Source organism: Amaranthus tricolor, chromosome 3, assembly GCF_026212465.1.
Source record: "Amaranthus tricolor cultivar Red isolate AtriRed21 chromosome 3, ASM2621246v1, whole genome shotgun sequence".
NCBI lineage: Eukaryota > Viridiplantae > Streptophyta > Magnoliopsida > Caryophyllales > Amaranthaceae > Amaranthus > Amaranthus tricolor.
The window spans coordinates 7778410-7797061 of NC_080049.1; the positions used below are offsets into that span (position 1 = coordinate 7778410).

The 18652-nt window shown below is 34.0% G+C and overlaps 2 protein-coding genes across 2 annotated transcripts; one reads left to right on the top strand and one right to left on the bottom strand.

Moving 5' to 3' along the window:
* Positions 1-266: 266 nt before the first annotated feature.
* On the bottom strand, positions 267-1493 carry LOC130808297 (uncharacterized). Its single transcript, XM_057673776.1, has 3 exons — positions 1470-1493; positions 544-847; positions 267-490 (listed from the first exon to the last, which is right to left on the bottom strand). The coding sequence occupies exons 1-3, from the start codon at positions 1491-1493 to the stop codon at positions 267-269; spliced, it is 552 nt and encodes a 183-aa protein (XP_057529759.1).
* Positions 1494-2919: 1426 nt separating this feature from the next.
* On the top strand, positions 2920-14866 carry LOC130807335 (MLO-like protein 14). Its single transcript, XM_057672517.1, has 16 exons — positions 2920-4336; positions 4601-4658; positions 4785-5014; positions 5152-5268; positions 5524-5584; positions 6737-6831; positions 7831-7905; positions 8675-8760; positions 10102-10151; positions 10827-10867; positions 11356-11526; positions 11622-11657; positions 12480-12547; positions 12631-12691; positions 13464-14091; positions 14276-14866. Exons 1-15 carry the CDS (start codon positions 4211-4213, stop codon positions 13854-13856), a joined length of 1668 nt encoding a protein of 555 aa, XP_057528500.1. The 5' UTR covers positions 2920-4210; the 3' UTR covers positions 13857-14091; positions 14276-14866.
* Positions 14867-18652: the final 3786 nt, after the last annotated feature.

Genomic DNA, 18652 nt, shown 5'->3' on the forward strand with positions numbered 1-18652 from the left:
CAATGATGAATATAATTATTATGCTTAAATTATAAGGAATAAGGATAATATATATTTACTTTTAGTAACAAATTAAAACTATAGTAGTCAATATATTATTATTTTTTTTGGCAATTAAGAGGAATATTTTAACTCTAAAAAACTCTTTTACAACCTAGGCTATAAAAGAAAAAAGAAAACACTCTAAAACACGAAAGGAAAGCGACAACAAAACCAACCAAACAACAACTACCCAACAAATAAAGCAACACAGAACAACAAAAAAATTATCTAGCCACACTATACAATAAGGCTAGCTTTCCTATCATTCCTAAGTCTAGAAGTAACAAAAAAAAGACATTGTTAGCAACTTGACAAGGCAGTAAATCCTTCCGTCCAAAAATTTTAACATTTCTTTGAAACCAAATCTGGTAAAGCAACTTTGTCCAAACCATCACAATGACACAAGCTCTAGAATACTTGCGTTTACACAACTTACTCATCAACTCCACTGCATTCTCAAACAAAAAAGACCAAGGGAAAAAAATATGATGAGAAACATACTTGTACACCTCTTGAATGAAAGTATGAAACTACAACCATGAAAAAGATAGTTTCTAACCTCCACATCCTGAAGGAAAAGGACACAACTTGCATCACAATTGATCCCCCATTTGATAAGTCGATCTTTAGTAGGCAACCTATTCTGCAGAATCTGCCACAGACAAATGACACTTCTAGGAGAAGCCTTATTCAAAGCACGCCAAGAAGGCTTAGGCCTATTAGAAAACCTATCAATATAAGCACACCTCACACTATAATTTCCATTCACAACCCATTTGTTAAGCTCATTCAGATTAACCACCTCCTACTCTCAATGATACGAGATAACATCCAAGATGTAGTACTAGGAACCTTGAAACGTATAATATCAATTCCCTTGATTCAATATATTATTTTTACATATTCTCTTAATAAAGAGTATATATAAAAATAATACATTTTTTTTTATCGTATGGTACGTGTAGAAAAAATAAGACTAAGTGAAAATCAAACTCGTAAATAATGCTTTATTTTAAAACATGTTTACAATATATGCAAAGGATTTTAGTTTGTATATAAAATGTTTATACATTTTCTCTATTCCTTTTTTGATAAAACACTCTTTCTATCTTCGAGTTCTAGATAACTTCTTTCTTTCTCTACCAACTTTCCTTGTACTCCATGATTGGATTTGAGATATAGTTTGTAATATATTTGGCATATATAGACTAACAGACGTATAAATGTGAATTTGAGATGATTGGATTTATGGTGATTTAAGTGGTGTATAAGTGGGTGTGCCATCACAATCAAAATCTTCACCTATTGACCTAATACTATGCAACTATATTGGTATTATTTTTTCATATACAAATACGCTAAATTATACCTATACGTATTCATTTTAAAGGGTGTAATGAAAACTAATGGATTTTTATTCTACTCACTCCATATTCCTTTACTTCTTCCATTTTTGTATTCATACAACAATTTCTTTTTGTATATAAGATTTTTTTCAGGTAAAATAATGTACAATAATAAAGGAAAGATATTTTATTTTTAAACAAAAATTCAATAGAGGACCTTCTAACCATTCTTAACAAAGTTTTGCCATAGGGTTAAATTGATTAAAATTAACTTAACCGAAAATGACTAGAATCCACTTAACCTTAGAATAACCAAAAATCTAGAATTAGGCATGAAATCGATCAACACACAGGCTTCCATAGCACACATTGACCTAATACATGCCATGATGTGTTTTCCATGGAAAATTTTAAATTTTCATATGACTCGATGCAAGGCCGACCATTTAAGAAAATTTTAAAAAATTAAACTTTATTTAATAAAAAATTAAACTTTATTTAATAAAAAATTAAAAAAAAAGCATATTTTTTTTTTCCAAAATAAGAATCTTCGTATTCGAATCTATGGTAAGGATTTCCCCACTATTAGTGTAACAATGGACCGTTTAAAATGAGCTCAGCAATTACCCGATGTTATTAACAATGGACAATTTAAGAGATTAAAAAAATCATGAAATCGTCCATTGTAAGTAAAAACTGGAAATTCATGGTTTTATTTCAATTCAAGGGCAATTCAAGAGAATGTTCCATTTGAAGGATAAGGATGGTTACTAGAAGTTGTATTTCGGTAACTTTTTAATCCTATATGATGCTTGGCACTCCAATTGTTATTGCGAACCTATGGGAAGTTACATATTTGGATATCGACTTTGCTAAATTTTATCGATCCTTTTGCTAAAGTTGTTTACATCGTTTTTTGAAGAAAGATCAATGTCTTGCATCCAATACAGTTTATGAGCCCAAGAATAGAAGTCTATGAGTATGAATGATATGAAAGGTACAAAAAAAAGGCCGAGAAAAGCTCCACTAGATGTCAAGTTACTGACAAATCACTTTTAGTAACAATTTTTAACCTTCTTAAATTAAGCCGAATATTTTTATGATAGCCCTTGAACAGATAAAATTAAACCATTGTTTGCCAGCAGGGCTCTCACCTTTTAGGGGTACGGGTATGGATTGTCCGTCACTTTTCCCCACCTAGATTCTGAGCGAAATATTGAGTTGTTGATGATGATAATAAAATCATGAATTACCCTAGAGCGGATTTGCTTTTTTAATCTTTTAAATTATTCCCAACAACGGACAATTGTTAAGTTTTTTTTAAATAATTCTTTATTAATAACATTAGACGATTACTTACCACATATTCGAACGCGAAAATGCTTTTTGTAGGAAATAATTTTTCACCAATTAACCACGAAGCCCACAGTCCAAGCGGGCCAGCCCGCGGGTACCACCCACATCTACATGTATCCTGATTCCCTAATCCCTATAAACTGCTACTCTCCATGTAAGCATTTTTTTTTTTTTTTGAGTTTTACTTTACTCTTTATGCAAGTCAATTTCCAAATAAAATGTATTAATTTTTCGAACAAGAGGTATATTTATTAATTAACTTCCTAATATCACGCACATATAATAATTAGTGCATCATAATTTAATGGCAAAAACAGCTTCCAACTGCATGTGACAAAGTTCTGGAATTTTGTCATTGCCAGCATCCCCTAATATCCTAACTAATTATACACAAATCATCGACCCATTCATTAATTATATTATTTATTACCCAACAAAATGATCTAAATTTTCTCATAAACTGATATTTCTACTCTAATCAAGCAATCAACTTGTAATTATTATGTACTTTTGAAAAAAAAAAACTGTCTGGAGATCTCTCCTGGGGTGGGTACTTTCCTGTTGATCCCAACGAGGAGAGAGATTTTAAATATTCTGAAAAATTCTTAATGAGTGTGCGGTCAACTAAATCTAATCTATGCATAATCACAAATTTTGATTCACTGGTTGTTTTTTTATTCCTTATTTTCCTTATAGTTTCCAAGACTCTACTAAAAATTTCTCTAAATGATAGTATGATTCATTTCCCCAACATTGAGCAAATCAAAAAGAAATTCATGCATATGGGTTATTGATTCATTGCCCCAATATTGAAAAAAAGAAGAAAAGAGCTGGAATTTGAAATATTTGGAGAGAAAAAGTGGGTTTTTTGGGTGTTGCTCCAATTGGGTGTTTCTGGGTTATATTTTTTCTGGTTGTTAATAGGTATTAAAGGGCTTTTCTATGTGTAAAAATCCCACTTTTTGGAGACAAAAAAGTGGGTTTCTGGGAATTTTTATTCCACTTGAGTTAAGAGTAGGAAAAGAGATTTCTGGGTTATCTTTTTTCTGGATGTTGATGGGTTTTAAAAGGTTTTTTGTTTTTAAATTTTTAGTTAAATTATAAAATCCATCTTTTCAGGAGTTTACACCAACTTTTTACTTACTTACAAATCATTTTTTTGGAATCTTCCCTTTTAACTTTATTAAGAACCCTGACCCAGAGGCTTTAACTTGCATGACACTGTCCAGTTCTTTCATTCATGAATGAACAGTTGAGTGAAACTGATTGTAATGTAGATAAAAAAAGTGGTTTGCTTTAAGAGGAATGGCCCAGGTGTTTGTGTTATGGGTCTTGCAGAATAATCTGTTTCCCTACCATACTCATACTCTTGTGGTGATAGGGATCTGAAATTGACTTGAGTACTTTATATAAAAGCCATTTTTGTAGGATTTTAGCTTCAATTAAGGATTCAATAAGCTGTACAAATGGCAGAAAAGACTGAGGAAATGCGGTCGTTGGCTTTAACTCCTACATGGTCTGTGGCTTCTGTGTTAACATTCTTTGTTGCAGTTTCTTTGCTGGTTGAAAGATCCATTCATTGGCTCAGTAATGTGAGTTTTTTTTTAATTTTAATTTTTTTTTGTTTTTATTTTTTTTTTATGTAGTTTTATGTTAATTATATTGTAGAAGTATTCTCTATTTGAGGGGCTCCCTTCGATCGCAACCTTTCCGTGATAAGGGTATTGGTTTGCCTTCTTTAAGCTAGAATTGCTCGAAAATGAGACTGATGAATTTCCATAGTTTTGATAATAGATGAATTGCTTGAAAGAGGATAGGCTGATGCAATTTTCTCCTGTTTTGTTGTTATATCTCAGTGGCTGGATAAAACGCGTAGAAAGCCTCTGCTTCAAACCGTAGAGAAAATGAAAGAAGGTAGGCATTAGGTTCATGTAATTGAAGTGATGAATGCCGAAAAGATGGTGCTATCAAATTTTTTGACCTTAGTCGAGTAATTTTGGCGTTATCTCAGAGCCATTTGCTCCCATTTTGGTAATGCAGAGTTGATGCTTCTAGGCTTTATATCTCTTCTACTAACGGCTACCTCAAGTACAATATCGAACATTTGCATCCCTTCGAAGTTCTTTGGCGGAGTATTTTCTCCGTGTTCGGAATCTGAAGTCCATGAGGCTACTGAAGAGAATACATCTAAAGAACGTAAACTTTTTTCATCTACTCCTCGCACCTTCAGGAGGTTGATGAGTCTCCTTCATCAAAATAAATGTCCAGAGGCATGTGTTTTCTTATATATATACATATATCATACGAGAAGTTAATGATCCAATTTATTCGCTCACCAACCTTTTTTGATACGTCTTGCCACCAATTTTCTCTTTTAATTACTGTTTTTGGCTGTGTCTTTGTATAGGGTAAAGAACCATTTGTGTCATATGAAGGCCTTGAGCAGTTGCACCGATTTATTTTCATCATGGCTGTGACACATGTAACATATAGCTGCTTGACAATGTTGCTTGCAATCGTAAAGGTTAGCATTTGTGGCGTACGTTTTTTGGAATTAAATAGAGTATATTTGTCCCGGGAAGCACTAGATATTTGTCTCATTCATGATCAACTGTTATTTATTGCATTCGGAGGCTGCTGGGCTGCTGAGACATGTCTGATCTTCTGACGGATTTTAATTGCTTCCAATGCCTAATACCCCTCTCCCTCTAAACCGTTGTTACTCTCTCCATTTGATATTGACTTATCGTCTATGTTGGCTGCTCTTATTGATTGTCAGATACATAGTTGGCGAAAATGGGAGGACCAAGCTCATATGGATCGCCATGATGTACTCACAGGCAAGTTGTCTAGTTTTGTTGCTGGAATATCGGTCATATTGTTGCTTTTGACAAGAATTAATAACTGTCTAATGCACATGGCATTGAGAAAACTTGAAATAAACATGAATGTGTTGTGTGGGTAAATTATACACAGAATGCAGGCTGTATGCATCACCTCTGACAATATTCTGACCAAATTGTTTTGCTAAAATCTAACACCATTTTAAGTGAACTTTGGAAGGACGTGCTGTTCACATAAAGTGCTGCCGTTTATTTATTCTCAATTTTTCAAGAAAGAGATGAAGAAGCGTGTACTCTATGCAGATTAGTTGCTGAAATAAAAGTTTGTTTGCTTCTGAGATGCGTGCAGTTAAGGTGGTCTGGGAGAGAGCTTGGGACTAGGGAGAATAGTGTAAAAATGCGGTAATGGTCGCGGTTGCGTTCGCAGTAACGGTACGGTGATGCAGTTATCGTGACGCCTAAATGTCGGTCGAAATCATAAGATGTTCCTTGATACGGCCCAAAACGTGGTTTTTTTTACACCTTTACTATGCAAGAAATATCGGTTTGTGTTCTTAAAACCTTTACAACGTGGGATGCGACCTTGTTTTTACACTATGCTAGGGAATGTGGCTACTTACGCGGATTGGATTTTCAAGATAGCTATTTTTCTGCTTTATTAGATTCTCTTGTGAACAGTTCATATAGATTTTACAAGATAAGGTCGAGGGAGTTCAAACATTTCTATGTGTTCTCACTTGTACTGGAAAGGTATATCTGTGACAAAAGCTGCAAAAGCATTATCAAGACTATCAGAAAACAAGTTTCTAGCTTTTGTTGCAAGATGCGTGTGGTTTCTCTATTTAATACTGAAAATTTTGTCAAAATATTTGTCCTGTTCTTCCTTGAATAAGATAATTTCTGATAATTTTGACTTTCACAGTCCAAATTACTATGAAAATCCACTTTCTAATAGTCATGACATGGCTTCCAGTAATGTCTCTTTCCCATTTGTACTACTACATCATTAAAAACCAGTGAATAACATTCTAAATTTATCTTATGCCTATGCTATATATGGAATGCAATGCAATCCGTATGGTGTTGGATCCTCTTCTATGGCTGAGCTTGCTAAAGAGATGACATAACAGTCAACTTATATTTTAACAGAGATCACAAGGGAGTTGGTTATGCGAAGGCAATCAAGCTTTGCCAAATCACAGGCATCAAATTGTTTGACAAGGAGCAATTTTTGGGTTTGGCTGGTAAGCTTACAAACATCAGATTTTTTGACTACTTTGCTCGAGCAGTTTAGATTCCTATTTAAATTGTTTGCTTTATTGATGAATTACAAACATGTCAGGCTCAGTGCGCCCTGCTAATTTTTTACTTGTTTCTTATCTTGGCTCGTTTGTTCGTGTGCTTAGTGCGGCCCTAAAACTCTTTATATATGTCAAGGAACCAACTCAATCAATAGCTTAAGCTAATGATTGAGGCCCTAGACCAGAATGTGTTATATACTCTAACACGCACCTCACATGATAGCCTTTTGGGCTAGAAGTGTGAATGCAGCACAAGCCCTCCTCATACTTGGTGCGAAATATTCCACTTGAATTTAAGGGGTGGTTGAGATTTGAACCTGTGATCTTTTGTCATGCTGACTCTGATACTATGGCAAGGAACCAACTCAACTAAAAGCTTAAGTTGATGGTTGAGGCCCCAGAATATGCTATATACTCTAACAATACATTGTCAGAATTTTCAGAACTTGTTTAAGAAAATAAATCACAATAGTCATTGCTTTTCTCTATTTAAAACATTTTCAATATGCCTGAGTTCAATACATTCTTTGTTTATTATATTTTGTACATTCTCAGAACTTGTTTAAGCTTATCTGAACATATAATCCATAGATTTGACTCCTTTTTTTGGGTTTTAAAGTGCACACCTTTGCTACATCTTTAAATAAACTTTCCATCTCTTTTAAAATATGTTCTTGGCATGATTTAAGATGTTAATATGTTTAGGTATGGACAATGCTTTCTCTTTTAGACATACTTCATTACTATTGATGTTCGAAGGATTAAAATATTTTTGGCCATTGTATTCTTCTGATATTATTTTTAGATGGAAGTGAAATTTTGTTGTTGTACCCTTTCTATTAGACCATCATAGAGAAGGTTTAGTTAATAGCTTGGACTGTCAGTTTTATTAATATTGGTTGTTATGTCAATCTGAACCGGATTTTGTAAATTGTATTCCAGACGTGTTTCTTCAGGCAGTTTGGACATTCAGTGGTTCGTGCTGATTATCTTACACTTCGTAAGGGCTTTATCATGGTACTTGAATTCCTTTACTAAAAACTCGGTAATTTTACTGTTATTTGACCCACTGGACATGGTACTAACATTATATATTCACAGAGAATATATAAGTAGGAAAATGGGTGTTTGAGGCGATGTAAAATCATTTTCAGTTGACCTTTATTTGATGTCTCCATCTCTGAGCTAACCAACCTAGTTTTTACCTTTTGTCTGAAGGACTGACATATCAACCCAAAAGCTGATGCACCAAGTACACTATCTAGGATGAGTACATACATGATATTTGTAATGTGGTGAAAAAATAAATACAACATCTTAACTTCGTACACTTATCCTTTTTGAGAATTGACAAGAAAACTTCACCCTATATCTAGTCTACTTAGATATAATTGTATTTGACTTTAGCTATCTTTTAGAAGTTTTGCATGCACTTGCTTATAGATGTATATTTCAGTGTTTAAATGAAAGCTTACAGTTAGTGAAATATATCCTTTTTATGTTTAAGCATCTCAGATAGTGCCTTTTTTTCTAACCTGGTTAAGGAGTGTTCTTGCAGTTGATCAACATTTTATATTGATCTCTCGTATTTAATAACTAATCCCCATGTGCCTGAGTGCCTCTCCTTGAAGACCACTACACGAATTGGGATTTTATGTAAAAGGCCAATATTATTGTGTTTCTAAAAATTTCGGAGAACTTCAGCAAAATAGTTTTCTGCTTTTTCCAGAATGATAGTTAAGTTTTACAGAACTGTTAACTCAATTACTTTTGTTATGCTTGACAGAATCATAATCTTACCAGGAGATATGATTTTCATAGCTATATGGTACGATCTATGGAAGAAGAGTTTCAAAGAATTGTTGGCGTGAGGTAAGCTAGAGGACTGAGGTTGAACAACTTTCATTCAGTTCAACATGCATATTTGTTTTGTTCTTTGGATTTGCATATTGTATTGATTTGTTTTCATTTCACCTTAAGAAAATCTATCAGATATTTGACTCTTTGACATGACAATTGGCGAGTGACACTTTGACACTATATAATCAGCCATTTTGAGAACTTTGCACAAAATGTCAAGCTGGACATGCGTTGAATTTTGGAGTATTTGTGAAAAACTCCAAGAAAATTAAGTCATAAATAGACTAGAAGTAAGATAGAAAAGGTACCTACTCATTGCCGTTTAAGCACTGAGTTGTTGGCAAGTTAATGCAAGAACTGTCATTTTTTAATAGAAGTACCAATGAGTTGACGGTACCAAGGTTGGCAAGTTGTCGGCTATTCTTTGTAATGTTTCATAATGAGCCAGAGGTACCGACGAGTCAATAAGATGACTGATGGGTCACCGTTAACCAGAACAAGGAGTGGTTGGCCATTCTAGAAGATGTGGTGTAATCAACAATTGGGCTTTGACGACTTTTCGGTTTGCATTGCCCTGCATCTCTTCTCTTCGTGCAATTCTTTCCTTATTTCAGATGCTCTCATTTGAGCTATGAGTGAGAATGAAATGATACTTGATTATATCCATTCAAACTCTTATCAAATTCTGAAAATCAGAAAAAAAAAAAAAAAAAACTCTCAAAACAATTAGAATTATTTAGAGAATCTTGTGAAATCTTAGAATACATTGTCTGAACCTCTTTTTCATTTCTTGAACGCAACTTTTAATAATTTACAAAGTGCTAAGTAGTTAGTGATTACTTTGTATCTCTGAGCGTAGTTCAGGTCTTCTGACCCAAGCACTTTGGGGGTATTCACACTAAATGATTGCGTTTTGTGCCGTGGGCTTGTATGTAGTTTCTGTGGACAGTGGACATTTTGTCCACAAATTTCTTCTCGGCCACAAATTTCTTCTCGGTATTCATAGTTCGTCGAAGAAAGTACAAGGTTGTGGTTCAAGTTATGGATCAAGCATTAAAGTTTGTGATTAAATAGTTTGAGATAGTCCATGTTGAAGTCTTCATTATTGTTTTCTGGTGGTGCTTGTGTAGCATCAATATCACAATTATTTTGCAATACATCTTACATGTACTCTAGTCTAATACTACCCGAGTCAGAATATAGCGGGTTAGTCATATTGCTGACTGATATAGAGAGAATGTGTCACCAGTTCAACTTCTACATCAATGCCCCCTTTCCATTGCATTCATTTTATACCATGCTGTAAACCCATAACATACCCATATTCTAAAATTACTGTTTAATCTTTTGCAGCGGTCCACTCTGGGGATTTGTGGTAGCATTCATGCTGTTTAACATCAAAGGTGAAGACTTTTGAGTCCTTGAAAGTGAATGCTCTTTATTGTGATGATTCGTGAATGTTTGTCTCCGAATACAAAAACAAAATTCTGGGCATGATTTGTTCCTCTTTTGGTATTGATTAAAATTCTTCATAAGCAAAATACACCTAGGGGCAATCTGATATTATCAGTATTTGACTTTTTAGACCTCTTGACTTAAATGAATTCATTTGCCATCACTTTGATGCGACAAAGCCTTTCAATGTCTTGGTTTTAATTTTGGGAAATTTTATGTGCTAACCTTGAACTTTCGGCTCTTCCACGTGGTAGACAAACGTTTTTTTTAATCCACATGGTGACCTTGACCTTCTAACATTTCCACGTGTTAGACAAAAGAGAAGTTAATTTTGTTTACTCTACGCTATTTTTATCCAACGTAATGACACTTTTTTCAAAAAAATAAACGTCATGATCACTCTAATTGACCACATATTTCGAAATCCAGTCGGAATAAATACTTATTTTAACCAAAAACTTTACATTATGTCTACCACATGGACAACTTAGAAGCTCCAAGTTACCACGCAGATTTAAAAAAAATTGTGGAAAAGCCAAAAACTGAGGCTCACCACATGGAATTTCCCTTTAATTTTTCTTGCATTTTTGATAGACTGTGTTGCTATTCTTTTTTATTTACAGGATCAAATCTATACTTCTGGATAGCTATCTTACCAATAGCAGTGAGTTTAATTTCATCCACGCACTTAAGGTTTTCTATTTGATATTTCTATGTCCGGTGAAGAGTTATAAATGTGAATATGTGATGGACAAAGTCTGCGTCACAGTTGACATGGCTTGAATCCAGATTTATTACGTGCTGCCAGTAATACGATCCTTGATGAGTTGATGTTCTTTTTCCATGAAGAACATATGCAACCCTTGTTTACTTTAACATCTTTTAGCATGGAAAAATGATCTTTTATTGCTTTGTAACAACTAGATGTGTACAATGGGCCGGATAAGGGTCGGGTCGGGCTTAAGTAAATATGGTTCGAGTTGGATAAGGGCCCATGGTAACAATGAGCGGGCCAAAAAGTTTAATTTTCTTTGTGATTTTAATCAAACCATTTCTTCAAGAGAGAAATAACTTAACCTTCTTAATGCATAGTTTTTATTTGCTTCCTTGGCTTATTTTCGTGTATATCTAATATTTGTGTTGGTAGTGCAGCTTGTACTTTTGGTGGGTGCTAAACTACAACATGTTATTGCAACCTTGACGCTAGAGAGTGCTGGACTATCTGGATTCTTTACAGGAACAAAATTAAAGCCTCGTGATGATCTCTTCTGGTTTAAAAAGCCAGAACTGTTGCTATCGTTAATTCATTTCATCCTTTTCCAGGTAGCAAGTTTTATACGACTACAATTTACCTTGTATGAGGCAGTTTTACGCTTTGCTGCAGACCATCTTATATTATTCTGCCTTGCTAATTGCAGAATTCCTTTGAGCTTGCTTCGTTTTTCTGGTTCTGGGTACTTCCTTTCTCTATCTATTACTTATTTGGAGTGAACGACTATGGCTTTTTCAACAATGATATTGAACTTCTGGTAATAGCTGTTTGTGGTATCGTGTAAAAACAAGGCGACATCGTATCGTTTCGGCCGCGTTGTAAAGGTTTTCAAAACCAACGAACCGATATTTCCCGCATTGTAAAGGTGTTAAAAAAAAGTCTTTTGGGCCGTATCAAGGAATATCTTAAGGTTTCGACCGATATTTAGGCGTTACGATAACCACATCACTCCTTTTACCGCATCACCGTCCGTTACTGCATTTTTACTCTATGGTCACTTTGTGGTCAGTTCTATTTAAGCATGCCTTTTCACATTGTGTCTTAATGTAGAATACGTGTTGTAGCCATGGAAGGAAAAAGAGGTCGTTCTGTTACATAATGACCGCTTCATAACGGATTTTGAGCTTACCGTTCCGCAAAACATCGTTACGCAACATGTGATATAAAATTATGGAGTAACAATCGTTAAGTCGTTGTTTTAACATTTTTGCTATTCTAATCTTTTCAAATACGTATTAGGTTCGAAAAGGTCTATCATAAGCTTATTTTAATATATGTTGTAAACGAACTTGAATGAAAATTGATGTTTTTCGAGTTAACAATTCACATTGCAATATCTGCAAAAACGAGTCGTGATATTGGGAGGTGCCGCAATCCCGACGACATCTCCAAATTTTTATCTTGGGTATAGTTGACAAAATGAAGAGGAAGGTCATTTTGGTCCATCTTATTTTTCTTCATGTTTTTGGTGCTTGGTCGTAATATTGCATTTTCCATTTTACAGTGGCAGTTTGGCTATGATTCTTGCTTCATCAAAAACCATCTTCTGGTATACTTGAGGCTTATACTGGGGTATGCTAATTCTTTATTTCGCCATTTATGTTATTTAATTTGTCGGTTTTTATTTTTGGTATTGAACAGCTACCATGTTACAGGTTTGCCGGGCAGTTTCTCTGCAGCTATAGCACCTTACCTCTGTATGCCCTGGTTACTCAGGTAAAAAGGAGAATATTTGTTACAGGAAAGTCGCTAATTTAAATGGAAAGAAGAAAATTCACTTTCTTTAGACCTTGAAATCTACAATTCACTTTTAGAGCTCATATTATCGTAACCTGCAAACTTCTAAAATGCAGTATGTTTGATTTTCTGCTGATCAAGTTTTTCGGGTTTCCACAAAACAGCTTGTAACTTAATAGTTTTGAATAGTCTAGAAATCTACCTACTTCATTATTATCTTGGGGGTGCTCAACAAATAGTTACTTTTTTAGTTGACTTGTTTGACTAGTTGTAATTTAAGTGTTGGCGTTTTTGTTGGCTTTTAAGCTAGCTGGATAAGCCAACATTAAGGAGATGTTTGGTAAAATTAGACATTGGTTCCTGGCTATCTATTAAAGGTAAGTGAGCCAACAAGCCAAAAGCCAATTAGAAAAGCCAATGAAATTAGCCTTTTTATTTTGACTTAAAAGTCGCCAAATTTCTTTTGGCTTTTTTGTCCAAGTCAAAAGTCAAAAGTCAAGCCTAAAAGCTTTTACCAAACACCATGTTTCGGTTGTTTATTCTCTTTTTAAAATATCACAACATCTAACTTCATGGTGGTTTGACATTCCTTACTACTCCAACTCCAGAAAAACCTACCAAATATTGGCTTTTTTTTTACTTGGGGTAGACTAGAAAATCCCTACAACTCCGGAAGCCCTCAGCCTAAGCTGCCTTAGGATTCTCAGCTTTTTGTTTTTACTTTGTATTTGCTTTTGGCTCATTTTACCAGATGGGAACCAATTACAAGGCAGCCTTAATTCCTCAAAGGATAAGGGAAACAATTCACGGATGGAAGAAGTCCGCTGCCAAGAGAAAGAAGAGGCTCGGTATATTTGGTGATGATTCAACCATACATACAGACACAAGCACTATTGCATCACTAGATGACGATGACGACAATCAGCTGGTCAACATCCCTGAGGCTGGGGATGCTACACACTGTGAAATCGAACTACAGTCACCTTTCACAGTGGTTGCAAGTCCCCCAGTTGCTAACGAAAATTCAAGCCGTGTTGCCACTCCACTCCTTCAACCAGCTGCCTCCAGATCCCTACGATTACAAACTGAACCATTGACCGATGAACTCAAACGGTGTTTTTCCATGCCAACGCGAAAAGACTGATCGTTTACGTTCTATGTCAGAATTGTAGGATATTATATAGTTTGGAATTTGTAGAAAATCTTTCCGATTATAGGTTTTGTTACAGAGTTTATACGACAAATAAGTTGATAGGTGTTATAGGCGATTCCGTAGTATTGTAACACAGAGATGACATTTCATAAATGCCCACTGATGGACAGAAATATACAATCGACGTTCAGATGATATTCGAGAATTTGTCAAACAAAAATTAACTGTAAGTTATTTGTAAATACAGAGTTCCTTATATCGGTTCGTTTATTTTAGACTGTTATTTGATCATACACTGGTTGCTTAGTAAGTTACATATGCATTTTCCACAATTAAGTGAGTTTTTATTTATTCTGCAACATCATTTTTACGAACTCAATCATCGTTAAGATCACCAACTATTTTGGCAGGCGGTTCTCCATCATGAGGTGGGCAATGTTCTTCCATTTTTCTCCGTTCCCTTTCACCGAGCATATCTTGTGAAAACCCCGGTTCATTACCTTGAGTTATGTCCCGTTCGTTGAAATCCATGTTATTTGCAGGGGGAGCGGCACAAGTGTAACAGAAATCCCAAGATGTACTACAACAGTTGCCATTTCCGCCATTGCAAGGTCCACAGTTACCGTCAATGGAACAACATGCGTCTTGGTTCGGGCCATTACGTTGGGCAACCGAAGTGAGCAACACCCTGTGAGCTAAGGAAATGTGTATACATAGTGAGAGTAGAAGAGATGCACACAAGGAAAGGGTGTGTAATGGTTTAGTAGCCATTGAATTTGGTGCTACACTTGATATGTTTTGAAGGTTGAAATGGGCCTTGTGTGAGTTGCTGGTTTTATAGCCTTTAACTAAGTAGATATGCAATGTTAGGGTAGTTTTGAAAATGCTGTCTTTCAGTCTATATTCTGGTATCACTCTTTGTGTGAGTGGGGAGTTTGGTTTTTGCAACTATATGCCCTATGTTTAAGCAATGATCTAGCCTATAAAAAGGTTTTAGAGCACTAACCATCTATTTGGTACACGGTATTATTAGAGCGCACTATAGGGTTACTTGAGACCATGGTTGTTGGAATTCCGATCTCGATTTATGATTTCACGGTTCTACGATCGACAGGATTGTATGATCCTGATAAGATCTAGAATTTAGATTATAGGATGCATAAGACGATTTTACGATCCGACGATCCAATCCTACAAGAATGGTCTCAATCATAAATTGATTTCTTATGATCTAGATTACGTTAACATTAAATATAAATTAAAATTAATTTATCTATATGACAAAATTCATATATTTATTGATTTTTAAGTTTAAAATGACTAATAAAACTTTAAAAGTATTTCTTTTTATAACTTAATAGATCAAGTTAAATATTGTTTATCTACTACTCCTTCCGTCCTTAAGAAATTTCCACTTTTCATTTTAAGATGTTCCATTTGTTGTTTCCATAAGGATTCTTCTCATTTATATTACAAATTTTGGACAAAAATAACCTTACTAATCCTCATTTTAATATTTTAATATTGCTTATAGTCCCCACATATTTTCCACTAAATTTCATTTTAACATTTTTATATTTTTTATGATCCCCACATGTTAAGTCTTTAAAGTCTTATTTTAAGTCTTAAATTAAAGTCTCACGAGTCATTGAAAAGGTATATTTCACTTTAGTTTAGTTATATCATGCTCTACTTGTGTGATGACTTTGAGAACAAAGTTTCTTGTTTGAAATTCTATGTTATTACAATTGCATTCTATTATCCAATATTATTAAGTGGCTCCCACCTAAGATAGGGTTTGAGGGTCAAATATATGCCATCTTATCCTTATTAGTGACAACACTAACAAAGTGATTGTTCACCTCTGGTAGATAACATCATGTGCAACTTCACATAAATACAAACGGCCGTTTAATAGTAGATACTAAATGGTGAAAATAGTTGTAACATTTCGTCCTCGAAGTTAAACTAAATCTCAAAGTCTTAACTAACTACATTCCCGACTATACAATCATAATGTGTAACATAAGAAACCAAGTTAAACCAGCTAACCTTAAGACTTCTACCACAACCTAGCATTACCAAGACTCACAATTCAAAAGAGCTAGTTGTAACAACCCGACTTAATGTTAACTGAGTAAACAGAGTCACCACGGGGTTTATTTTCCAAGAAACTTAAATCTCAATTCCAAAACTTGAGCAATGGGGTCACCAGTTCTAAAACATAGCTAATTCAGATAATTCTCAAACCAAACATCTACTAATACAATGTAATCATAAAAGTTAATATCAAAGTCCAATATAACCAATACATTCTAGTCTAATATACATTTACCAAAACCTAATACAAAACTACAAATTCTCACGTGCTTAGCTCAATTTAACATCCATGTAATTCTAATCATCAATGCTAACCCATCGTTCCCGATCGATTTCGATCTGTAGACAGTCTAAAAGATGGAAACAATAAGGGGTCAGGTTAAACTGAATGAGAAGTACAATCCAAAACAACAAAACACAATAATTCAAATCATAGGTTTAAAAGTAACGTCAATTTTCTAAATCTATATGCACAAGGAGTCTAGTTTGAAAGGTGCCCCATAGCTCTAAGGCTATGTCACTCTCGGGTGAAGCTAGTCAATATCTGAATGACAAATAGCCTCAAAAACAGGGAGTAGGGAACAATGTTCCTCAACTCCGTCAATGACCAGCTCGCAAGCCCGATCCATTGAAAGTCATTTACCAAATAATTTTATTAATTGTTTGACCAACCAAAAAGCCAAAAGCCAAGTACCAAACTGTCAAGGAACCAACTCAACCAAAAGCTTAAGCTGATGGTTGATGCCCCAGGATATGTTATATAAATGAGGGGTGGTTGAGATTCGAACCCGTGACCTCTCATGTTGACTCTGATACCATGTCAAGAAACCAACTCAACCAAAAGCTTAAGCTGATAATTGAGGCCCCAGGATATGTTATATACTCTAACACAAACAACCCAAAACAAGGAAGAAGTCGTCAGGATTTTTAGTACGACTAGAATCGGTGAGATTCTCAACAATTATATTTGATGAACCATTAAGACTCAACGTTTTTAAGCTGAAACGCGGTTAAATAATAATTCACATGATGCAAGGGTCGAGTCGATACGTTTGGCGACACAAGCACAACCTACTCGTGACTTGACACGACACAAGCCTCAATCACCACATGGAGTTCCATGCTTAAATTATGCTGAAAAAAGAGACATCACATGTTGTGCGTACCACCCACATACACACCATGACATACTTACCATTTTCTAACATATTCCGGGGAAAAAGTTTTTAAAAAGGATGATAATGCACTGTCACATTATTGCCTGCAAAGTCGGCGTGCTCGTGCTGTGTCATGGGAATCATATCACCATATCAAATACTTTCTCCGTTCTGATATTGTTGCTACATTTGCATGGACACGGGAATTAAGAAAAGTGATTGATCTACACTGTAGCTGATTGTTTACTTAATAGAGTATAGTATTTAATTATTTTTAATTGAAAAAGAAAAAAGAAAAATAGGTTGTTAGGTTACTTTATAGAGTATAGTATAGTATTTTATTATAAAGTATAGAGTATAGAGTAGGATAAAAATAGGGGTAAGTAGAACTTTAAATGATTGTTTTATTACTAAAAACGGATATGTATCAAGTAATATGAAATTGCCAAAAATAGAAAATGTAGCGGGTATTATGGAACGGAGGAAGTAATACTCTAATTTAACAACCAGCTTGCCATATAAAAGTTACAGAATTAAAGTTGAAGAACTTTTAAATATTGCTATATGGCTTGCTTAAAAATAATTTCAAAAGATGTGAATTAGATCTTTTATATTAATTAATTAATGACAATTTGAAAATAAAACTTCCCTTACAAGCTAAAGTACTTTTGCTTTTTGAAATTATTATCATATCATATAATCACCATATTATATCATAAAATATAATAAAATAATACTCTAATTCAACAACCAGCTTACCACATGGAAGTTAGAGAATTAAAGTTGAAGAGCTTTTAAATGTTGCTATGTGGCTTGCTTAAAAATAATTTCAAAAGATCTTAATTAGAGTCTTTATATTAATTAATTAATGACAATTTGAAAAAAAAAACTTCTCTTAAAAGCTAAAGTACTTTTTCTTTTTGAAATCAAATAAATTCATATTCAAATAATAATTATGATTACCTATATTGAAAAAAGACTTTTCAAATAATAATTCTCACAATTGTAATATAAATACAGTAAAATCAATCAGACATCGTTCCCAAATAATTTTTTTGAATTTGAAAAATGTTTGATTTGCATTCAAACAATATAGAAGATATTCTAACCTTTTTCCAAATACTCTTGACCCGATTCAAAACTTGATAACATATCACTAAGATTATGATAAGTATTAAGATATTAATGATCAAACATGAAGTCATTTGACAATTAAAGTCAAAATTAAAAAAAATAAATTATATGGTCGAAAATATGAGCTACATTTATAAATGCGACTTTTGGCGGTTGAATATGTTAGGAGAGATAGCTATATACTTATAACATTGGAGAATTTAGGATTAAGTAAAAATTAATTTTTATTTAATCTCACATATATATATATATTGGTTATAAAGTTGTAATATCAATACATGTTTCGCTTTATCGGGCTACCCATCAATGTATTTAATACTTAATTTTTTTCTTGGACTATATTATGGTAATATAAATTGATAAAGTCGTATATGTTTACATTTTTAAAATTTTTTT